The sequence below is a fragment of the Caenorhabditis briggsae genome, assembly GCF_000004555.2.
Source record: "Caenorhabditis briggsae complete genome, chrX, whole genome shotgun sequence".
Lineage (NCBI taxonomy): Eukaryota > Metazoa > Nematoda > Chromadorea > Rhabditida > Rhabditidae > Caenorhabditis > Caenorhabditis briggsae.
The window spans coordinates 3560814-3585270 of NC_013491.2; the positions used below are offsets into that span (position 1 = coordinate 3560814).

Below are 24457 nucleotides of genomic sequence, written 5' to 3' on the forward strand. Positions count from 1 at the left end.
GGAAAATCAATAAAAATTCAAATTTCGCGCTCTTTTACCGGCAGTTGGCCTAGAAAACTCACACCTGGCCGCTAGGCCACCAGATACAACTTTGACTTTTCGATGCCGTTTTTCTCAATGAAGGAATTTTTTTGAATTTTTTCTTTATTTTTATGGGAATCCACATGGATTTCTGCACAAAATAAAGCAATAAAATTTTCCACCGCACACCACCTTTAACTCAAAAAATGTTTGTCATGATCACTAACATTTTATCAGTTGACATGATTTTGATATCTTTCATGAAAACTGAAATAATTGAGCTAAAATAGCAGCATGTCTGTTTTCCTGCATTTCACTGTTTTTAGGCTGGTCTAGTTTCAGATGTTTTAATTCAAATAATCAATTTCGAAAACCTCAGGGTCAGTATCCGAAAGTCAGAGTCCCTTTACATACAATCCATGAAACCCATGACGTATTAATTTTTCTCCCGCTTCAGACTAAAGGGTAAAAAAGAATATCGTATCGGTTTCCTTTTTTTCCCGCTATTTCCTCCTTCCGTATCGTTTATCATCTATCAATTATCATCAATGATACGTGTCACAACACCTGATGTTTTATGTATTTGTACTAACCCAAAAAAAGGTGTGAGTTTTTATTCAAATTTGACGAGGAGGAAGTGAAATTCAGAGGAATGGTCAGCAAAAGGTCGTTTGTTCCTCAACGATGTGACCCAAATTTTAAGGGGATTTGTATTTGGGTGTGTTTAGCATTATCAGACAGACATGAAGCAGCTTTTCAATAGTGTTTGTACTTTTTTCTGTGTATCACACTCTTTTTATGGGGTTTTCCTTAATGGTGAAATGCGACGTTGAATGATGATTCAGGAAGAATGGGGTTAGCCCCAGCAGGTAGCAGGAATGAAAAGTTCAATCCCAACACAAACCACTTTTACGTCTTCCGGGTTGCGTTCAAAATTAGAATTTTAAATTGGAATTGGTAAATTGGAAAATGTCAGACAAGTATTTTCAATTATAGACTCTGCAAATTGAATTCAAAATTTTCCTTCGAAAATTGAAAATTTGAAAAATTGAAAAAAAAACGAAATTACAAAGATAAATCATTGAGAAGATTGAAATCTTCTAGTAAGTGTCAATCACAAAAAACAGCTCCACATTCTTCAAGGATTACTGTAAAAAATTGGAGACCGGATCAAGTTGAAAAGACAGTTGCACTTGTCAAATTAGTAGGGCCGCCGACAAAAATACCTTATTTTTCACACGTCAAGGTGTCAGAATCAACGGGACCTTTGTCTTGATTTAATTCGAATCAAATTAGAATTCTTCTTCTTTTTTCCCGCCAAAGAATCATCAAGTAAAGTTCACTTCTCCAATCCGGACAAATGTCTCATCGCGATCTTGTTAACAAAAAAGGGGCGGATCGAGTATAAAAGACCCAGTCTCGACAGGGTGTCTTCACCTCAGTAGAGCTCCTCTCTATTCTATGTTGACCGTCTTTTAAGAAAGACGCCCAGACATTTATTATTCCCTTTTTTCCGAAACAAGCGTTAGTCGTTCAAATTTCCAAAGTTAGTCTTATCCCCTCCGACGGTCACCAGTCTGACCTGTATAGTGAGCGTGTTCCGCCTCATTTCTTCACACTTTACTCGAACTTCTCCTTCTCCCTCATTTTTTTCTTATTTCGCTCTGAAAGAGAACCAAGAAACTATTCAAAGAACCAAGAGAACATCCTAGACAGTGATTTCTGTGTTTTAGTGATTTCTATCTATTAGCCCTATCTAATTAACTGAAGTTTCGAAGGAGGCAAAACGTGAGAGGGGGGAATCAGGGTCAAGCCAATCCACAGTTTATTGTCCATATCGACCAGTCTGCATGACAAGTAAGCTCATATTTTTTACCCCAGTTGTTTTGTTGTTGTTTTGGAGTGGAGTTTCTTATCATTCTGTTGATAGTGATCTTCAAAGTTTTGAATTTTTTCTGATTATCAGGTTGTAACCTTCATAACTGTTTCTTCTTTGACTTCATAATTTTGAAGCTGTGTAGCATTAAATGTTCACAGTAAAAAACCATTTTCTGTCTTTCGGATTTTTCCATATTTCAAGATTACTGAAAAATCTAATCTTTTGTTTCTAATAGACTAAAGTGAGCTTTAGACCTTATTTCTCCTGGTTTTATTTCAATTTTGACCATAAACGCATCTAGTTTGAAATTCTGAATTTTCCCGCAATTACACTTTGTAGGTTACCCCATTTTTAAATCTTCTCCTATTTCAATTTCGCTTTCAAAATGGATGTTATCTTGAAAAATCAAAGATCCTCATTGGTGCTTTTTGTTTAGAAAAAGTACGGATCCTAAAAAGGACATCGCGATAGATGTATTCTGAGAAAAACATTTTTATGGGCGGAGCATGTCCGCAAAATTGACCTCGTCTTGAGGGAGGCGAAACCGTACGAAGTTTTTAGGATCAAAAGTGAAACTCTTTCCCACTCCACTAATCTTGACACACACAGTCTTGTAACAAATTATCATCCTTTCTCTTCCACTCTATCAATCAAAAGTGGATCATCATATATCCAATTTTATCTCTTTTTTTAATCACTTAGTTCTTCTGACCGATTCTTGATGTTCTAATCTTGCAGAATGGCGTCTCAAGCTTGCCTAAAGGCGTTCATCGTGTTAATCGGATTAGTCAGTCTAGCCAGATCAGCGGTGAGTGAAAAAAAACGCCTTTGATGGACAAAAAAAAATCAAAACTGTCACTTTCCAGTACATTGCCAACGACGTCGTTTCGGATTATGCAGAGGTCAAAGAATTACTGGCTGCTTTCTACAGGAAACACGCGAAAAAATACGGACACGATTATGTATGTGGAACACTTTGACCGATATGACTAATAATATACCTATTTTAGGATCCTGTCGCCATTCAAGCTATTGCTGAAAACATGGACAAGGCAGTAAAGGATGACAAGACGGAAGCCACAGTCAATAGGAAGTTGTGGAATGAGGTTTTTGAAAATGACATTATTCTGACTCTTCCTCAAGCTGAAGCTCTCTTGACTGAATCGAGTAGGATCATCATATCCCAAACATGAAATTCTGAAATTTTGGTTTCCAGACACGCCACGACCAAAACGACAAGCTCATCCAGACCGACGAAATTTCTGGCCAAACCTCACGATTTCCTACGAGTTCTACGGCGGAGAGGAGAACTGGCGTCAACTCATCAGAAGCGCTATTCGTCACGTTGAACAAAACGTGTGCTTCAGATTCAAAGAGAACGGAGGAGATCGTGATGGTTTGAGATACTACAGAGGAAATGGATGCTGGTCTAATGTTGGAAGAGTTGGAGGACGACAATTGGTTTCAATTGGTTATGGATGTGATAGTGTATGTTAAATAACTTTTTTTGAATTCCCATTTTTTTGAATTTCCAGCTCGGAATCGTCTCCCATGAAACGCTCCACGCTTTGGGACTTTGGCATGAGCAATCTAGAGATGATCGTGACAACTACATTAGTATTGTGGCTGACAAAATTACTAGAGTGAGTTTCTGAAAAAATTGATTGAAAAATAGCAAGTTTTGTAGGGAACCGAAGGAAATTTCGCTAAACGAACACCTGCAAACAGCGATAATCTTGGTGAGTTGGTATTTTTGATTTGAATATGTAGAGTACATATTAAAAATATATTTCAGGACAACCTTACGATTTGGGATCTGTCATGCACTACGGAGCCAAAGCTTTCTCTTACGACTGGTCCAGCGATACGATCAAAACTAGAGATTGGAGATACCAGAACACAATTGGACAGAGAGATGGACTTTCGTTCAAGGATGCCAAGATGATTAACACCAGATATTGCAGTAGTGAGTTTTTTTTTTTTTGAAAAACTTGAAATATCAAGTTCCACCATTTTAGACATCTGCCAACGCACGATTCCATGCCTCAATGAGGGCTACACCGACCCAAACAACTGCAGCAAGTGTCGTTGCCCAGCCGGATACGGTGGTACTTATTGTGAAACCGTTGAGTACAGTGAGTGATCTACTTTTTGAACCCGATTTAATTGTTTTGATGATCAGCTGCTTGCGGAGGATCATTGACTGCTTCGTCGTCGTATCAAAAGATTGAGAGCGGTATTGTGCAAGCCGACGCGAATTGCGTCTGGCGAATTAGAGTAAGTTGGAGAAGCATACAAGCGGATAATTTGTAATTGATCTGTTCAGAATCCTGGAGGAAACGTCGAAGTCGTTTTTGACAAAGTCAACTTTCAATGTTCGGATCCATGCCAAAGCTATGTTGAGGTTAAGTATCTATCGCAAAAGACATCGACAGGTAGGCGTGAAAGTTTTTTGCTGACAGAGGGACCAATTGAGCTTACAGGAGCCCGACTCTGCTGCAGTTTGCCATCCGTTATCCGATCGGAAGGTGATGACGTCATTATCATCTACAGAGGAACACCGAACACCGCCTATGGATGGAAAGGATTCACGTTGAGATACAGAGCGCGTATGTTGTCCAATGAATAATTTTATAGCAAATGAAAATTTTAAAATCGACTGTTTTGTTGGTTTTTATAGTTTCAGGCTGGAAAAATATATTGAAAAAAAGTAATTTCAGTCGGAGGAACGCCAATCACATCAGTTGCCACTGCTCGCCCAACCGCTGCTACCACGACTCGACCATACTGGACACGAACGGCAAGTGGATGGATTCACATCCAACACCCACCACTTTACACACCCAACGGCAATATCTATACCTCGGACGAGCAATCGCGGGAGCTCACGGACACCTCGACCGAGGAGTTCTATGATCCGAGCACTCTATCATCTTCTCCTTCAGCCTCACCAGCACAGCTTCTTCTTCCAGCAGATGTTGTCTCCTCCTCAGAGAGACCACCATTTGCACCACAAGAGCATGATCTATCGCAACTATCCCAAAACAATGCTTTAGTGAGAATCTATCCTATTTTTCTTCATTTTTTTCCACTTACTTTCCGAATTTTTCAACACCTAACTTATTTTTTCCCCTAAAAATTATTTCCTGCATGATTTTTTTCTTTCCAGAAGTTTCAACATCTAACAAGGTCATTTTCAGACTCGTCCTACGCCGACGACGACAGTTTATCCAGGTTCAGCTTCGTGGAGTAATTGGGGAGAATGGTCCGCATGCTCCCAGCCATGTGGAGGATGTGGAACCAGAACTCGAGTGAGAGCATGTTACGGTGGAAATCAAGTTTGCGTGTAAGTAGCCAAAAAAATCAAAAAACATAAACACAAAGCGTTACAGAGGAAGCAATTTGGATCGACAAAGTTGCAATACGCAAGTTTGCGCTAAGCCGAAAAAAGGAATGATCTGCAATGGACGTCTTCTACTTCCGTGCGACTTGCTTGCCAAGCTCAACTTTGGATCCAACAACTACTTGAACCCGAAATTAAAGCAATCCGGATTTGCGCGTTGTAAGTCGCGTGTCGTCATATGAAATTGTCGTGTTTTGACATGTGACCAAACTATACGATTATAAAATTTCTTGTCTCTCTTGCAGCCAGCACTCTCCCACTGCCACGTATCTCACAACGTAAGCCAGTACTTCGTCATGAGTGAGTTTCTATTTTATTTCGAGAGAGGGTTTGATTCAAAATATCCCAAAATATTTCAGATTGGAAGTTCATCCACCAACCGAGCGTTTCCTCTCCTCTTCAGTCCGCCGAGTGAAAAGACAAACAGCAACCAGATTCTGTGAAAAGTAGGTTAAAAGAAATGAATCTACCTTTAATCATTACTTCTAATTTCTAGACGCTTCATTTACCAATGCCCAACTGCTCTTCTCACCATCCAAATGGAATACAAGGAGCCAGCTCAAGGAGCCAATGATGCTTATTTCGTAAGCCACGCCTCCTCCTGTTAACTAACCCAAAATTTTTTTTCCAGCAACAATACCCTGAATGCTGCTCCGGTTACACGCCAAGACGCGGAGTCTGCTACAAAAACTAATCTAAAGTTTATTTTCCGGTTTTTCTTCTTCTATTCAGTTTGCCTTTGTTTTCAAACCCGTTTGATATTGCTCATGATCTAATTCTCCAGCCGCTTTCGTCTCATTCGTTTTGCTGATAGACAGTTTTTTCATTGTTTTGTGATTTTTTGTCTCTACTTTCCCACTCTCACGAACCTGCTCAATTTTCAATGTTTCACCTTTGGAGTTAATAAGACCGTAATAAAGATTAATATTGTTCTAAATAATTTTTTTGGCTCTATTCCAGTTAAGTGAGTTCAAAAAAATGAGACTTGAAAAAATAGGAGAGTTTAGAAAAAGAATAAAAGACGCATCGCCACAAATGGAAGGTGTTCTGTAATAGTCATTTTTCCGTTAACTTTTCATACAGGTAGCCAGGCCTCACCTTCAAAAAGCGTTCGCTATCTTTTGTACTCCTGGGAGCGGCTCATTGAAAATACGACTAGAAAAACCAATAAGAGTGGATTGGAATTAATGGAAAGCTATCTGCGAAGTAATCGAAATTGGGAAATACGAACTTTATACTTATTTTGAGAAAACAAAAAAAAAGCAGCGAAAAACATAGCAATTGGGAAGTTTGTTGCAGTTTGTCGCAAAACATCATTTCTGATGATGCCCAACGAATAGTCAAGCATAATTTAATGAGGCTATTGACCATTTATTTATCCCACAATTGCTGCAATAAGAATACTAGAACCTTGATAAAAGAGCGAACAAAATCCGTGACAAAAAACTGGGTTTTCTAACCATTTTTGCGCAGTTAAAAAGCCGCATAGGCAGCATAGACCAATGAGAAACGCAAAAACCAATTCTTTAGTTGAATTTTGGCCATTTTGACCGTTTTCAGGAGTCTGGAGTTCGGCTGTCAAGTTGCCGATCACATTGAAACTTTTGAAAATGTAAAACAGACATAGATTGAAAACTTTGCTTTTACAAAATTTTTTGAAAATTCCAATTGTTTCAGATATTCACCAATTCTTAAAAGATACCTGTTTTTTATTCACGTTTTCTGTTCCAGTTCAAAAACGAGCCAAAAGAGGTGCCGCTCAGAAATAAGCAAATAGCTGAAGAACTGGGAATTTACAAAAAATACTGTGAATACAAAGTTTTCAATCTAGGTCTTTCTTACACCCTTTAAAATTATTAAAGGTATCGAACACTTGACAACAAAGATCAGCTGCTGGAAAATTTTCGAAAGACGTAATTCGACTAGATATCCTAAATGGATTGACTCCCTACCTTTAGCGGAATATTTTTGCTGAATAGTGAGGTTTAATTTTTGCTTACTCATCGAAATATTTTCTTCCCCATTTTCCCAATATGTTCCAAACCTAATACGACTCATTACCATGAGAATACATTAGTCTAAACACGACGTTTCATTTCTATTCAAATCGAGCAAAAGAGAGGAAGGCGACAGAAGCAAACGATGCGGAAACCCTGACAAGACAACATTACAAACAATACGAAACAAAAATTCGGGGAGAACCGTTTGCAAAATAACACGGCGTTGGTACCCGCGACGTGGTGAGTGGGTAAAGTATAGTGGGAAAAAAGTAAAGTCTTAGAGGAAGATCGATGATAAGTGAAAGCTATACCATGTCAAAATTTGGATGGGGCTAGGTGAATGATAATGGGTTATTACAAAATAAGTGAAAAGAGGGCAAACAAAGTGATGAAAGCGAGGTGGAACTGTTGGAACACTCCGTTTGTACTCCTTTTACCCCATCCGGCGTTGCAGTATTTGTCGTTCTTGCAAATACATTCTTTGATTTCCAGTTTTTCGTGTAACCTGGAAAAAGCAACATTATTGTATTGCCGGCTTCACTTCAATATAATTCAAAACTTGTAATTTTCCACTACCCGTTTGGTTATTTTTATATTGAAAAAAAAATGAACATTTTCAATTGAAAATACAATGCAGTACCACCCAAAAGTTGATTAATGTTTTTTCAATTTCTAATGGGAACTCGACAGGTCTGCCGCTAGATACCAATTAAGTGGGTTTATTTAATTTGGTTGAGTTTTCACAGAAAAGGTGATTTGAAAGTTCAAGTTCAAATATTAATTTTCAGTTCTGTGAATTCAATTTTTTTGAAGGACAATTTGAGGGAATTCAGGGGACTATCAGCCGTCAGCTAACTTTCCAACAGCGTATCTCAGCCAATAGGTGCTCTATAATCTTAAAACTTGTCCCTTGAGTCTAACTTCTCAAAGGGAAAATATTGAAAAATCGTCTCCAAGTGATTACTGAAAGTTCTAGCTTTATGAAAAATTATCACTTTCTTTTCACAAACTATGATTAAAAATTTTTTTGTCTGTCAAATGCTTCCAATCGATTTTCCCGGGTCAATTAATCCGTAATTCCCCACTTACATTTCACAAGAATGATCATTCTTCTTCTCCAACTCGGGCACGTTTATGGCTCCAAAATGCTCGGCACACCCACGCACAACAAACGAATTTCCGGCGTTTCTATCCAGAATCGACAGTGTTTGACAGTACTTGTAGGTACACTTCTGCTTCTTCAGTTTTGTTTTGTTCCTGGCAGAATGGCAATCGGTGGTGACGGCGTCTAAATTAAGAGTTTGGATCATACGTTAAAAATGAAAACGCTTACCGACTGGAAAAGAAGTTCTTCTCATTTCTAGAAGATTCCGAATGGATCTTCTCATTTCTGGCTTCACTTTGTCAATCGGCGTTGCACAATAGTAGCACCAATGATCGTCATCATCAAATCCATCAGTGTCATCCTCGCTTCTTCGGGAGCTGATCTCAGTAACTGGAAAATTTCTCTACTAATGAGAAAATGCATATTTTTTTAACTAGAAAAACTTACATGGTTGAGATCTCAGAGCCAAAGCTTGCGTTTTCTCCTTGGCTGGAGTACTCTTTCTACTCCATGGAACCACCGGTCCTCTTAATTCGCTCGGCAACTCATCGTTCTCAGAACTTCCACCATCCAGCTGCACCCCTAGTTGGCTGCTCGAATACTTGACTCCTCTCTGCTCGGCCTGTTGTTTCATTTCCATCTCGAAATTTCGCAATTCCTGTTGTTTCAGCTGTAGAAATGATGTTTTTGATGAAAACACTTTTTGACTGTTTCCATCGCCAACCAAGCGGAAAAGTTGCTATAATCTGTCGCGAAGGACATAACTACCACTCAAACTAAATCAATTTTTCAAGCGTACAACCGGTTTTGATGGGGTCTGGAAATGGCAAGCATACTTGTGAAATTCCGGGCCGGACCGGGCCTGAGGAAATTTTCAAGGCCCGGTGTCAAAAATTCTGTTTGAGCCAAATTTTGAGCTCTCAATATAATTTTTTTCTATTTTTTTTTTCGTATTTTGGATTGTTTGTCTGTCTGATCAAAAAAGATCGAAAAACTCGAAAAAAAATTTTTTGGTCGAAAAAAATCACATAAGGGCCCCCCTTATGTGTTTTTTGAAAATTTCGAAACTAGTGAAATGACGGGCCCGCCGGGCCGGGCCGGGCCTCCGAAATTCCGGAAAAAGCCCGGCCCGGCCCGTTACAAGTATGATGGCAAGGACTTGAGAGAAATTGGAATGGAGGTGATGGAGTAGAAATCATTAATTATGGAACGTTGGTCGTTTATTTAATGAAAATTGCAGTTTTTTACAAAATTCCCTTGCAAATTTTCAAAAGGAGCGCTTGTAATTTTTTCAAATTTACATTTTGGCGCCAAAAATGCATTCAAATTAATTTGAATTGCGTACTAAAACATCAACATAAATGCGTCACATTGGATAAAGGCTCTCATAATCAACTTTTTTTCGAATTTTAGAATTTTTACTAACCTGCTGCAGATATTTCGCTTCATCTTCTTCCGTGTAAATTCTTCTCCTTCCGCTAGCGACGATCAAAAGGGCTGTGAAAGCCCAGACACTCAAAATCCGCATCCGGTGGTTAGATAACTGTAGAGGCTGTAAATATGTCAAAAATTGCGACTGTTTTCAGCGGATCAATAGAAATACAGAGAGAGAGAGAGAGAGACACACGGCATTCCGCCCACTTCCAACTGCGGGTGGGGCGCGCCCCATCTATTTTTCCCTCCCTCTACCTCTTCTTCCTCACTAGTTGGACTGTCTGCGTCTCAATCCAGAGCGTACTGTCTTGATGTATCCTTACCAATTTCCTTTCCAACTGCGAAAACGAATAATGGTCGTCACAATTCGACACATACCGCGGTTGGTGTATGTATGAAATTCCGATATGTATGCGTTGCGGGCGGACGAAATTTGCATGTACCTAAATGCGAAAAATGGCATTAAACGATTTTCAAAGGATCGAGTTGTGTTGCAAACACGAGAGTGTTATTGATACGGAAATCGTAAAATCGGTTTTATGGTTTTGAATTCAAAACAATAAGGTCGACGAAGTTTCTAGGTGCGGTAGAATTTTGAAATCGGGAATTTGGGAAAATAATAAAGTAAATTGCGGTGGATATATGATAAAGGTGCTTTTGGAGCAGCAAGTTCACACAGGTTTCGGAATTTTTCAGAGGCAAGTTACAGAAGGGCGATGCTTGGCAGATCCATGACAGATTGATTTATGGCAGATTATTCACAGCCCAGACTGCTGAGAGCTGAGGCTCTGATTTTGAAATTCTTGAAAATGATCAAGGAATATTTTCAAATGTTGTAGAAATTTGTCAGGTGCTCGCAAATTCAAGAATAACTGTAGTCAGACAGATTTTTACAAAAAACTAAATGTACATAATTTTGAGACCATGAAATTTAATTGAAGGGATATACCGTAACACCTGTATCAGATAAGAGCCTTTCATTGTCCCAAGGAATCTCCAGAGGTCGCTTCAAGTAGAGGGGCCCTTCTAATACAGATTTTGAGATATGCTGAAGATAAAACAATAAATTAGGAATGCACAAGTTTTTGAAGTTCAACCATAATTCGGTTTTCCCGAAACTTCCCTCTATGAACCCCGCTTCAAATTCTTCACTGTAAATTTGTTTAAGTCTAAATTCTCTTTTATTTTTTCAGATTTAGGAAACTTTTTTCTCTTATCAGATCCAAAAAGTTTCTGTAAATATTGATGACCTATCCAAGTGGCTTTTAACATGAAAGAGCGGTTTTGTCTTTTGGCTCATGCCGCCTTGGCGCCAATTACTTTAGTATAACAGTTGTGTTTGCTCCCTTTGTGATTACCGACAAGGTTTTTGACTCATTACAGTAACCCAAAAAAATGATAGAGAAAAAAAGAACAAAGGCTCTTGGTAGATGGAACAAAATTCAAAATTTTGTATACAGTAACCATTATACTTTCTGAAATTTTTCAATTTGCACTGCCTTTCTCATTGTTTCTCATACACAACTATGAGTTAATTGGATCCAATTAACGCGGCACGCTTGACAAAGACCTTCGCAAAAAGTCTCGCCACCCAAAACAATATGCCTTCATCATCAACATCATCTCCTTCAAAAAGCGGGGCCCTCCGTTTTTGCCAATGTGCGATATCTCGCACATCTGACCTCCAAGAGGTTCGACCTTTCCTGTGAACATTTATTCTAGACCCGCCAATACGGGTGGCGGCTGTGATGGTTCCGAAAAACGGAGGAAAACGTCTTGTGATGACCGTCGATTAATAATGAGATCATGGAGGGGACGAGCAGACAGTTAGGCGTCCTCCTGTGAATTACTGTACTGTGTGAATCGAGGAAGAAGGAAAAAGAAAAACAGTGGGTGGGGAGAGTAGAGAATTATTCGTACATGTTCAAATTGATTGCAGCTTATTAGAAATGCGTTTTCTTAATTTTTGTTTCACGGATCGTCAGTCTCAGGAAAATGACAGGGAAAAGAGGAATCTGATGTTTCATATAAATTTTTATGAATACATAGAAGGGGGATTGGAATTGTCAATTATCCTATTTGCTCGAAAGGAAGCCCGCACGTTGAGCTCAATCATCTTGGTTCGACCTAAGAAATATGTCAATTGATAAAACGTTGGTGATATTTTGCTGAATAATTTATCTAATAATAATTTTTGATATCTGTCGAAGCCACCGAGACAATATAGCTCAAAATTTACGTTTATAATGATCTTCAATGAACAGAAATACAGCATGAACAATCTAAGAGGTTTTCTGAACTCACTAAATCAAAACCAAAACAAACATCTTTTCTCACCTAGACGAATCTCTATCTCACCTTCTCCGGTTCGTTTGATAATTTCAGATTGATTCCAATACAATTGGGGTGCCTCTTATTTTTCAGAACTTCAGCAACGTAATCTATTAGGTTGGAAGGAAAGTAACTGTCTTTTTGTTACTCCGTGAATAACACAAAACCAAGATTGACAGTATGCACCGTCGTGGTCCACGACATGCTGACAACATTCAGGTAACTTGTGGATTCCATACCTTCAAAAGCCAGCTGGCTGCGACTCAAAGTATTCCTAAAGTACCGTTTTTATTTCATCGATAGTGTAAAATTATTTTCCCTCCAAATGGCGTTGCATATTTCCGAATAACCAATAATGAAAGGCTCCAGTCTGGAGTTCAAGGAACGTCCCCAAAGCGGCTTAGGACTGAATTGTCTTTCCTTAAATGACGCGATATCCTATGTTCCACGGAAAGTCAAGTAAGACCTGGATCGCTTTAGCTGGACGGTTCTTCTTCACGCCCTCTCAAACACCTGATTTGGCCCTTTCATTATTGGTTATTAAGAGATATACAACGTCATCTGGAGAGATGTAGTTTAACACTGTAGATGAGATAAAATCTGGACTGAAAAAACACTTTGAGTCGCGGCCAGCTGGCTTTCGGAGCGATGGTAACCACAAGTTACCTGAATGTTGTCAGCATGTCGTGGACTACGACGGTGCATATTGTCAATTTTGGATAGTTCTTGTTTTTTTGCTATTCACGGATTAAAAAATGGACAGTTATTTTCCTTCCAACCTAATACTTCCTGAAAATCACACCTCGCTATTACTATTGTTCAAAAAAACCACTAAGTAGGTCCCGTCAATGACGCATTTGAAAACGCAAAAGCGAACTATCGTATCTTCAAACATCTTCTAAAAAATAGCTGTATATTTTCTAACAATTGGCTTAAAAGATATGATGGAAATTCGGAGAAAATATTATTCGAATTTTCCTTTCTTTTGAATTTCCAATTGAATTTTTGAGCTCTCCCTTACTCTTTGTCAAATTTTACATAAACCAGATCCATCGTTTTTCGGTTAATTTATACATGAAAAAACATTATGACCTCCATGCTTCTTTGCTTGCATAATTTCTCGATCAATCCTTGCCAATCCCCTCTGCACAATCCCATTTTCGATGATTTCAATTCCTATTTCTTGGAAGCTCGTTTTCCCGAGCCTCGCCCATTTGAACCGCCGCGACCTCCACCATCATTGAAGCTCCCCAGCAGTACATGGGAAAGATTTAATTAAAGTGCGTGTGGAACAAAAAATACAGAACGGAAGAGCGGAAAAAAGTGTCACGTCTCGAATTTCGCTTTTAATTAGACTTGGTACATTTCTTTTCTGGTTTTTGCACAAATCAAACACGGAGAAGAGGACATCTTTGAGCATTTTGAAGAACACTGAACAGCAAATTCATGATGACAAGTCACGCAATAAAGAATGCAGATTACGGTAGCCAGTGAAAATCTAGATTTTGAACTTTTTTTGTTATATTATTTCAGAAGTCTGGAACGTTCCAGAGAAATGTGAGAAAAAATGTAAAGTATTGCTGTGTTTCGCGGAGCTGAAAATTTTCAGACTCCTAAAATGAAATCTTTCAACGGCTCTTACTCAATAGCTCTCCAAAAATTGTAGCTTGTTGCGGTTAAAGAAAAACCGTTCCAAAATGTTACAATGAAAAACCGTTGGCTATTAAGAGATACGCATTTGCATTCCTCGAAATCCAATTATTCCCTCCCAAACTGACGTCATCAAAATTGAATCCCCTTCCAAAGTCTTCCTTTTCTCAGTCTCTTCTGATTCCAATCTTCTTCGTGTCGCCCACCCCTTCTGTTTCTCCAGGACGCTCCTTATTCTTTTTCTTTTTCTCCTCTTCTTCCAAAATTTCCAGTTCGAACAACGTCGGGCTGCAGAACGGGTGAAAAAACTGGATTGGACAAGTTTGACCGACCGGCCCGCGCGCACATAACTGAGTCTTACATATCCAGATCGATGGCAGATATGTGTTTATTTTTGTGTATTCTTGCCCCCTAGCATCGTTTACTCAATTTTTTAAAAAGTCAGGTGAACTCTTTCGCCCTGGACCATGATCCTTGGCATAGCATCAGAGAACAAAGAAAGATGAAAGGGAAACTGGTGTTTGTTTGTGGGGGCTTTTGGAATGTGAGGATATAAATCAGCTAGGGAAAAAACTCAGCAGTCATTTCCTTTCATCTTTTTTTAAACCGGCACACTGCCTCTTTTTAATGTCTCGCCAGCTATACAAAATGTTTAGGCTCGTGACCTTCTTTTAAATTCACAAAGGGCAAAAGCTCGATTTTATTCAAAGAACAACACAGATAGCAGCAATACAAGTTTGTCGGAGAACAGTAATAATCAATTTTGAGGTAATTAAAATAGTTAATATTTGTGTCATTGAGATATTTGCTGGTAATTATGGGCATAATACATGTTAGTTTACGTAATTTCGTCCGGCTTGGCGACCCGAGTCTAAAAATACTACCGAGAGTTAATACTTTCCCCGTCTAGTCGAGCATCGGCGATTCGATCCATAGAGTTTAGTCGAATCCGTTCGCTAGTCACGTCTGGATCTCGTTCTCGGCGTGGAGATCTGAAAAATTTTCTTAATTTGAGAATCGTTTTCAAGCTATCCAGACCTACCTTCTTCTTTTTGTTTTCCTTCTTTTTAAAACTCCCAAAACTGCAAGCGAAAGGATAAAAAGGGTAACCTGAAAAAAAATCTTTCTGTCCCTCTGTCTCTCTCCTCATCGACACTCTCACCTCCACAATGAAAAGTACCGATGTGACCCAGTTTACAAGCGTGATGTGATGATATAGCCAATCGGCAAACTTCGGGAAGCATCCCTGAAAAATGTTATGTTTCTTATGGTCTTCTGAATTCTCCCACCTCCTGATAGAGTACAGTATCATCATCGGGCATTTTGCCACAGTTCTCCATAGTACTGTTCTCTTGAAAGTGAATCGGTTCACAGCAACTATCCGGAGTGTACTGGTTATTGGGCCAATGAACAGAGTAGTACCAATCGGTGTAGTTGTTCACCCCGCAACATTCTAGCTGAAATTTTGAGGATTGATTGGTGTATTCTTATTAAAGCCTTCTCGACAGGTAAACTTTTCAGTAGTGCACTGTTTTCATTTAAAATTTCATGAACTCTAGAATAATAGTTCTTGGTCCCTTTAAAATAATATGTTGCAATAAAAAAATATGAAAACTCTTCCATTCACTCTGCACCATTTTTTTCGGATTCCGTTTGGAATTTTTCATTGCATTATAATGTGCAGAAAATATATGTAATACCAGTCATTAAGATACAGTAAAAACTGTAATATTACGCTACCTGTAATAGAAGATCCCCTCTAATATAACGCCACCCTCAAGATGTGATTGGAGGTAGCAGAAAAAAATTTTAATGTTTTACTAACAAAGTAGCAGTGGAATCTAGAAATTTCGCACAATTTCTTTCATTTTGGTACATTGCTAATCAAGTAAAAAACTAACTTTTTTCACATCGCATCATCCAAAAATACACCTCCGAAAAATAGAACGCCATGGCGCTATATTACAGGTTTTACGGTATACAAAGTCAAAGGGAGACTGGAGCTTTGCTGGCAAATTTACGACCGACTTGAAAATTTTGGATGGTGTAAAACAGACCTAACCTGAAATTTAACATTTGAAGCGTTTTCGAAACTTTCTAATTTTTCAGCTTTTTGCCGCTTTCTGAGAGATATCGTTCTTACCCAGTTTCTCTTTTACACTCTCCAAAATTTTTCAAAGTTATGGGAAACTTGACAGCCGAGCTTCAGACTCCAGAAAATCGTCTAGATCAACGCAAATGCTATGTTGTCCATCTTATCGACCGGTACCGTAGACTCACATAGTAGCCAAGACAAAGTTCAAAATTGTCCTGACAATCGCTCCATAAAACCAAAAATATGAACTACCGTAGATTCCCGGAAACATCGAGAATATTCTGTTATCTTTTTTTCAGAATTTTCAGTTTTTGCGGGATTTCCAAAGAATAAATCAAGAATTTTGTTTCTACAAATGGACAAGAAATATTGTTCACTTTGTTGGGCCGGTTTCTATAGCTTTGTGTTTTTTTCTGGACATACCTATCATTTTTCGAAACTTTCAAAAAAAAAGAGACGCTCCCACGCTTGTTCGGGTTAGACTATTCTTCAACCATTAATGAGACATGTCGGGTGCTGCCAGGCATACAGTAATCCCGCGCTCAATTTCATTGCTCAATTTTGCTCACCACTCCCTCTTTACCTTTTCGGTTAGACATCCTGCTCAGTCTGAGCCAACTAATCTAACATCGCCTTCGGTTCGTAGTACAGGGATTAGACAACAAATCTTATAAAGCACAATAATTCAGAGGTGCTGCCCGAATTCTAAGTAAGATTACCCAAATCGTAGTAGTCTAGTGTACAAAACTTGTAGTATCTAATTTTCTGAACTTTCCGAAAAGTACACTCCTTTAATTTCAATCACCAATCTGTCCAAAAAGATACAGTAATCTTTTTCGATGTTGTTTGACCTGTGATTTCTATCCCCTCAGCTTTTTTTCAAAACGTCTTATCTGTTCTGAAAATCCGCCTTCAGCATATTTTTCCCCTGCTTTTTTTTCAAAATATGATTTTCAACTATTGAATTTTGTTTGAAATAAAAAACAGTAAAAAAAGCTTCGAAAAAAAATTTCTTTCGCACCTTTTTTTGTTTGCTTCCACATGAAATGCAAACACGGATTGCAAAAAGGCATTATCAACACTAAAAGAAAACAACACCTCTATTTTTTTTTTCATTTTTATCTCCTCTTTGCATTGTTCAACAATTTTGAAATCCCACCTCTCTCTGCAAATGGTCCCAGGTCAATGCAAGTTTGAGCTCTCGGCCAAGTTTGGTGATAACAACAGTAGCGTTGATGTTGCGGAGCATGCTGGTTCTGAGATTTTCTCGAGCTTCATCCTGAAAATGATTTTTTCATTTTTTTAATCGAATTCTCTTCGGTTTTAGCTTTTCACAAGGGAACCTCAACACATTGTTAACCCAAATTTTGATGACGAACTCACGATAGGTAGAGAATAGCCCATCTAGACACCTCTCCAATATTTATTATAGAATTCGCTAGTAAGTTTCAGCCGAGTTGTATCAGTTTCAGTATCAAAATCTCGTTATCAGTGCAAAAACCAAATTTAAAAGAGAAATGAATGAAATTGTATATTTGAGACATATTGACAGAAAATATACTATTATCAATTTTCGAAAAAATCTGGATATAGTCAAAATTCTCGGAATTCGAAAAAAAACATTTTCTGATAAAAATTCCTTGAAAAACAAAATTTGATTCTATTTTATGTATAACGCACCAAATTTCCTATTCTGAAACGCCCTAGAAGTTGAGAAAAACGTTTTTGAAAATTGTCGTTTCTCACTGAAAAGCCGATTTTTTGTACTGAAAGTAATATAACTCGGATGAAACTGGCGAGCGGAACATAACATTTTAAGAGATCAATTATGTCAGCCTATCCTGAGAATTTTATCCATATCTGCGTTTACATCGGGTTGTGGTTCCCTTGTGAGTCCTTGAACTTCTCAAACCCCAAGACTCACCTTATGAAGAAATCCAGTAGTCCTAGCTGTTCCATGAGCTAGTATCAGTAGCAAGATGAACGCAATGTACTGTAAAACACATTCTGTTCAAAAATTGTTCACATGTTTTTGTTGCTCACCGAATAGAAGAGCGGCTTGTTGGTATATGACACTCCAAGATATCCAACAGCAACAATAATACAGATTGTGACGCCGGTGAAGACACACAGTCCGGCAGCTGACAAGGCTGAAAATGCGAAAATTATATACTTTTTGTTTCTTTTTTCTCGCACTTGAATGGTTCCTCCGATTTTTTAATTTCTACTTTTTTTCAATTTCGCCCCTAATTTCAGATCCCTCAAAAAACTATCAGGTTGACAGGTATCCCTTGCAGCTACTCAACACACTCCTATCCTCTTTTCTCGTTTTATGTGAGTTTATTGGCAGAAAAAAGGGACGAGGGACCTCTATTGGAGGCTGGGCTATGCACATAATCGGGGTCACTCTAAGAGACACCTATTATGCAAGCAAATCTTAACGACAGGTGTTTGACTATTCGGCACTATAGATACTCTGGGACGCTTTCAAAAAATAATTGTGATTCTTAAACGACTTTTGTCTATTATTGGGACGTAATAAGGATCATTTTAGAACTTTAAATTGATTTCGAATACTATTCCCCAGGTTTCTTTTCTCTTCCACCCCTCACACCCATTTGCAAACATTAATTTTTTTTTCTTTCTCTTTTTTGCTTGGAGCAGTATCTAGTTTTTTAGTTGATAAGGCTACACTTTCGCATGCGATCGGTCGCTTCTACACGTTTTTCTTTGTTTTCTCTCTTTTCTTTTTATTAGTAATTATGTACATTTTTTTGATTTTTGAAAAAAAAACATTGATTTTTAGGGGAAAACATCATGTGATTAATTTTTTCACCGATAAGAACTATTAGAAAATTTTGAGCTTGAGTAGGTGTTTAAAAAATCAGTATTTGCAAAATTGAGTCATTAGAATTAATTTTGTTTCAAAACTCTCTTAAAAAAGATTTTCTTAAATTCAAAAATTGCCGCTGTACGAATTCTTTATTCTCTTTTCCTATCACGACTGCCCATCAGTTTATCCCAACTTAAAAAATACTCAAAAACCACTTTCAAAGATTCCTAAAATAATCCCCGCCCACTTTTTTTTTGCTTTCGCCGCTTTCTATATAGTTGTGGTGGTCCGTTTGGCCCAATCCAAACGCCCAAGCAATTTTTCATATGTCCACCCCGCAAGATGTGGGCAACAGAGAAACTGTTCAGAAGGAAGCACGGGTTCTGATTAATTATCTGTGCGTGCACTATCTCGTTTTTCTCGATTTGTTCCTGAAAAAATTTAGATATACCTGAGTAGGAGCTAGGCGTGAGTTCCACAAAGTTGTTCTTCGAACTGTAGAGCCATACTCCCACGACAAACGAAGCAAATCCACTGATCTGAAACAAAGAAAAAAAAATATCACGTGGCTTTTTTTTCTGTCTCAGGACCCACCAGAAAGCAAACATTTGTGTAGAAAAAGTAGCTGATTTTTTGATTATCATTCCATATCTTATTGAGATCAATTTTCGCCATGATTTCCTTTGTTTAGTCAACTTCTCCCAGCCGTTTTTGCATTTGATAATCTGTAATTGTTATTCTATTAGTTTATTTGGTGATAAACAAGAAGCGAGAATAGAAAAATAGAAGAAAATAAGGAATATATCTACCACCACATTCTTATCTGCAGCTTTGTGAATAATCCGTTCTCGGCACGGCCTCGATTTTTTTTCTTGCCTTTTTGTCCCCAAGAAAACGATATCTTAGCCCCCTCTCGTCTTATTTCATGGTCATGCCGCCCCTCCTCAATGTTCTGTCTCATTTTTATCGAAGTAGTCATCTTTATTTGACACAACTAACTTGATAACCTCTAAGATCTTTTTTGAGGGAGTGTGGTAGAGACAGCGGGAGGTCATAAAAGTGCAGACTACATTAATTTTTGGTAATATCAGCTAGAAAAATTATTTGGGCTTCTATGGCGAATAAAAAAATGTAAATGTTAGAACGGAAAGAACTTGTGAGAAACACTTCGATCGTCATTTCACTGTATTAAAATTTCTGCTGAGCATGGCAAAATCGATTCCCCCTAATATTGTTGACCATTTGAAAAGAGCCTAAATAGAGAGGTTTTCTTACCTAACAGTATGAACAAAGAGGAGCAGACAGTTTTCGGGTTTAGTCGGGGTTGCGTTCGCAATCGGCCTATCTCTGTCATCTCTCGCATTCCACCATATTAAGGTCGAATCTCTCTCTCTCTCTCTCTCTCTCTCTCTCTCTCTCTCTCTCTCTCTCTCTCCGGAGAATTGAGGTATTGGGCGAGGGTAGGAGGGGTCTCTTCTCTCTAGCTGTGCTGCGCACCGTCATTTACTTTTTTTTCAAACAGTGCACACATACACACCACCACCCCAACGGGCACCACCTCGACGACACAACGCACTTGCCCCAGAGACTCCGCTCATAAAACACACTCACCAACCACACTCATCCCTTCTCACAAAAACCCCCTCACACACGAAAACGCACACACAGACACTCGGCCTTCTTCTTCTTCTTCTTCTTCTTCTCCTTCTTCTTCTTGTTCTTCTTCTTGTTCTTCTTCTTGTTCTTCTTCTTGTTCTTCTTCTTGTTCTTCTTCTTCAACTACTTCTTCGTCCTCTTCTTCTTCTTGTTCTCCACGGCTGGTGGAAGAAGAAGAAGTAGAAAAAGAAGATGTAGAAGAACAGGAGGAAGATGCAAGGAGGTGACATAGGCGATTACCTCACTGTTCTTCTCTTTCTTATTCTTCTTTTTCCTCATTTTGTTCTGCATATTGATTTTTGCCGCCAAAAACTTTTCACATCCCTTTCATCGGAAGAAAGACACCCTCACAATCGGATCGTCGTCTTCCTTTCTCATTTTCTTCATGCGCACTATTCATTCGATAACAGTGTATGCGATGTCCTGTGTCCTCCTTCTAGGAAGTTTTATGTCATCAATCACACGATCAGGCCCCTTACCTGGCTTCTTGATTCTCACTTTTCATCACTTCTTATCATCAATATCACTTTTCATCAGTTTCATTTCTTCTACAGTATCCCTCAGGTCTGATCAGGAGCTCAAAGCTACTGTGAGTAACTCCGAGATCTAGGATCATGTGCTGAGCTCCATGGGCTCTTGATCTTTCCATTAAAGAGTTATGTGGTGAAAACATCTACTTTACACAAGCTGGTTGGGCTCGACCCAGAAATCCACTTCAAGAAAAAAAGGATGCCATAATTTCGTTCGTCTTCTTCTCCATTCTTTTCATCGGCTTCTTCTTCTTCTTCTTTTTCGGTTTTCATTCAACTCCCTGCTTCTCCTCTAAGCCATATAACCCAATCGGTCACATAAATGAGAAGAACGCCTGTTCTTCTTTATTCTTCTTGTCCTCCTCCTCCTGTTGGCCACTCCGCTTCGTCTTCGGGGGTTGTAGTTGGTTAGCCGTCCTCCTTCTTCTTCTTCCATTGCCTATTCTCTTCCTAGACCCCACTCCTCTACACAAACCGCTCATCTCTCTGTCTCTTCACTAACCCCCCCCCCCCCGGCCGGTCCGCGCTCCGTGGGGCCCTCCTATTGCCCTCTCTTTGCCCCGGCTGTTTCTCCTTCGGGTTTTTCGCGTTTTCTATCATTTTGCCGTCGTGTGTCCCCACCCGAACCACCAATCCGAACTCTTTTGTGTTGAGGCTCCACGAAAAACTCAATAGTATAATATTTGTAGGGTCAATCATGTCGACGAGTTTCCCGAATAGTAATGGGAGCGTGCCGCCGTACAATCCTCAAGCGAACGGTTCATTCAATCAGTATGGTGGAGCTCCAGGTGGTGGATATCCGGGAATGGATCCTTATGTAAGTTTTGCATGGTTCCATTTATCGAGTGACAAAATCTGCAGATGAGGATCTAGCTTACTTTATATTAACGTTATAGGTGTTCTACCTTTAGTAATTCTGGCTTCTGGAGCGCAAGGCTCTGGAGCTTGAGGCTGCAAAGCTCATGTTTCCGAAGCTGAAGGTTCTGCAGCTCAGATTTGGCTGTCAATGCCCCGGAGCCCAGGGATTTGAAGCTCAAGGTTTTGGAGCTGGAGATCTGGCTTTCAAGGCTCTGGAGCTCCAGCATTTTGGAGCTCAACGTTCTGGAGCTCAAGGCTTTGGAGCTCATGGTTTTGGAGCTCAATGCTTCGGAGCTCAAGGGTTTGGAGCTAAACGTTCTAGAGCTCAAGACTTTGCAGCTTCAGCTTCAGTTTCGGCGTAGAGTTCTAGCTTCTAGTTCAGATTGAGTCTTAACCTTAAATACTAAGATTCGGCATTAGCTTTTGAACTCGAGCTTTTAAAATTTAGCTTCTGAAGCTTGAGTTACAACTTTGGGGTCTAGGATCTAGGCGCTAGAAAAAAAAAAGAATCAATAGTTTCTAGCTGTTTCATTTCTGAGCGTCACAGTCTCTTCTCCAGCTCGGTTTTTGGTTGATGAACTTTACGAATTTTTAGACCATTAACTAGAGATCTAGGTTCACTTGTTTAAAATTCAGCTATGTGATGTTTAGTTGTAAATGTTTAGCTGATGCTCCAAGCTTCATCAGTTTCAGAAAGTTCGCGAGTTTCAGCATGAGAAGTTTGGCTATGTCTTTGGCTCCCGCTCTAAACTCTAGATTCGGTTCTAAAATACTTAGCTCAGCCTCTAGTGTACTAGTTCGAACATTCAAGAGCGCTTCAGAAATTCTACCGACCTTCACAAAAAACCCGTCTAATTACAGAACATCTACGCTCAACCACCCAATGGTTATGGTGGTATGCCACCTGCCCCTCCGAACATGGGAGGCGCCGCTCCACCAGCTGCACCACCGGCGTCTTCATCAAAAGCAGCACAACAACCACAACTTCCAGTACCTCAACAGTATCCACCTGCAGGCACAAAGCTTCCCGCCTATGACGCCAATTCAATGCAGAATGGGTAAACAGCATTCTTGTAATTATATGCATTTTAAAACATCTCTTCTCTTCAGGTATATGAATTACCCAGGGCATCAGCCACGGCCCAATGGACAGCCAGCTCAGGAAGGACCGCCACCCAACTACAGTGTTCAACAGAATATAAATCCTTCGCAACCACACAATCCATATGCTCCGGTTCCTGATCCTTATCGTATGTACAATGGGATGCCAGCAGATCCCCTGCCGGCGCCCTCTACTCAGAACGCAACAACACCTGCGACGTCAGCTTCGGCGAACAGTTTTGCTGCTCAGCCAACAGCTCCAACGTCACAGGCGCCCACCAACCCATACCCAACACAACAGCCTCTTCCAGCTCATCTTCACGGAGGAGCACCTCCTTATCAAGGAATGCCACCAAGTACTCCACTTCAACACTATCAACCACCTGGATACACTAATGGATCGTCTACTACGTCAACGCCGGCAAGACCTCCTGGAACCCAAGCATTTCCACCATTGCAACCTTCCAAGCAAGCAAAGCAAGACGAGTCTCGTCCCAACAACCCGGCTGCCGGATCGACACCGAACTATCCATATGGATTCAATCCGTTTCAAGGTGGACCTAACGGATATCCATCATACGGGCCTTCCCATATGAATGGTGGTAACGCGACACCTGGAGCTCACGGACAACACTTTGGATTTAACCCATCGCTTTATAGTAACCAAGGGCAGGGTCCATCAACATCAAATAGTGCTTCTGGACCAAACACGCAGCCGCATCAACCTCCATCACAAACTCCGGAACGCAGAACACCAAATCAATCTACTCCGACTACTCCAATTGTTCCAATCAGCAACCCATATGCATCTGTCGGAGGCGCTGCCCAGGGACAGTTCCCGGACCCTTCTGCAAATTATGGAGGTATGAGCCATTCAGCCAACCCAGCTGGTCGAGCAACGCCAGGAACACCATCAACACCGACTACTCCTGGCTCGCACCATGGAACTCCGGGCCAACAGAGGACGCCGCAGAATAACATGCCACCGCCACTGTACAACCAGAATACGATGACATCTCCGAGCCATGGACCAAATGGAACAACACCTCAGAAGCAGCATCCAAGTCCCATGGGATCATCGTTGCCGCCGTTGAATGGACATGTGAGTTACTTCTAGGTTTAGCACAACTATCCCGACAGTTTGAAGAAATCAATCGCGCGTTATAGTTTTATTGAATATGTGACGAGCCGCTTCGCGTGACCTTCGCGGCGCGTGTCCCCCCCCCGGGAAGAGGACAATCGGGGATGCAGAAAATAAAGCAAAAAAAATAAACGAAGGAAAGGAGAATGCGTTTGCAGGCAGCTTGTTGGAGACGGGACGGGAAAGAATAATCATCAAAAATGAGATTGATAAATTTCCGGTTCCAAATTTTAAGAAGGAAGGTACCAAATGGAAATTGTCTTTAATTATGGAATAGAAGACGTCGTTAGAGCAAACTTCCAGTAAAATTAGAATTTACCGTAAAACCTCTAATAGAACGACACCCGGATCGTCCACTTTGAGCCTATATATCTCATTTCTGCAAAAGATATCAAAAAGTGGTAACTAGTAAAATGTTGC

The 24457-nt window shown here is 39.7% G+C and overlaps 4 protein-coding genes across 4 annotated transcripts in view; 2 read left to right on the plus strand and 2 right to left on the minus strand.

Annotated features, from left to right (window-relative positions):
• Positions 1 to 2639: 2639 nt before the first annotated feature.
• Positions 2640 to 5997, plus strand: Cbr-nas-37 (the record flags this gene model as incomplete). Its single annotated transcript, XM_045238996.1, has 17 exons — positions 2640 to 2708; positions 2767 to 2862; positions 2911 to 3067; positions 3117 to 3388; positions 3436 to 3543; positions 3588 to 3639; positions 3696 to 3866; positions 3919 to 4035; positions 4083 to 4177; positions 4227 to 4509; positions 4621 to 4955; positions 5101 to 5246; positions 5293 to 5462; positions 5549 to 5603; positions 5663 to 5749; positions 5800 to 5887; positions 5935 to 5997. The coding sequence occupies 17 exons, from the start codon at positions 2640 to 2642 to the stop codon at positions 5995 to 5997; spliced, it is 2364 nt and encodes a 787-aa protein (XP_045091985.1).
• A 1660-nt stretch (positions 5998 to 7657) lies between these two features.
• CBG01955 lies at positions 7658 to 9936 on the minus strand (the record flags this gene model as incomplete). The annotated part of the gene is made up of 5 exons (XM_002643712.1): positions 7658 to 7808; positions 8393 to 8591; positions 8637 to 8798; positions 8856 to 9078; positions 9835 to 9936. The coding sequence occupies 5 exons, from the start codon at positions 9934 to 9936 to the stop codon at positions 7658 to 7660; spliced, it is 837 nt and encodes a 278-aa protein (XP_002643758.1).
• A 4767-nt stretch (positions 9937 to 14703) lies between these two features.
• CBG01956 lies at positions 14704 to 19426 on the minus strand (the record flags this gene model as incomplete). Its single annotated transcript, XM_045238998.1, has 9 exons — positions 14704 to 14815; positions 14866 to 14933; positions 14986 to 15069; positions 15113 to 15280; positions 17078 to 17197; positions 17843 to 17911; positions 17962 to 18068; positions 19203 to 19290; positions 19346 to 19426. 9 exons carry the CDS (start codon positions 19424 to 19426, stop codon positions 14704 to 14706), a joined length of 897 nt encoding a protein of 298 aa, XP_045091986.1.
• Positions 19427 to 21634: 2208 nt separating this feature from the next.
• The window catches only part of Cbr-nra-3, a gene marked incomplete at both ends in the record, with an annotated part of 6677 nt that continues 3854 nt past the window's right edge, over positions 21635 to 24457 (plus strand). The window contains 3 exons of the mRNA XM_045238999.1: positions 21635 to 21763; positions 22657 to 22853; positions 22906 to 23998. Of these exons, the coding sequence (XP_045091987.1) occupies positions 21635 to 21763; positions 22657 to 22853; positions 22906 to 23998 (1419 nt within the window). The remainder of the gene's footprint in view (positions 21764 to 22656; positions 22854 to 22905; positions 23999 to 24457) is intronic.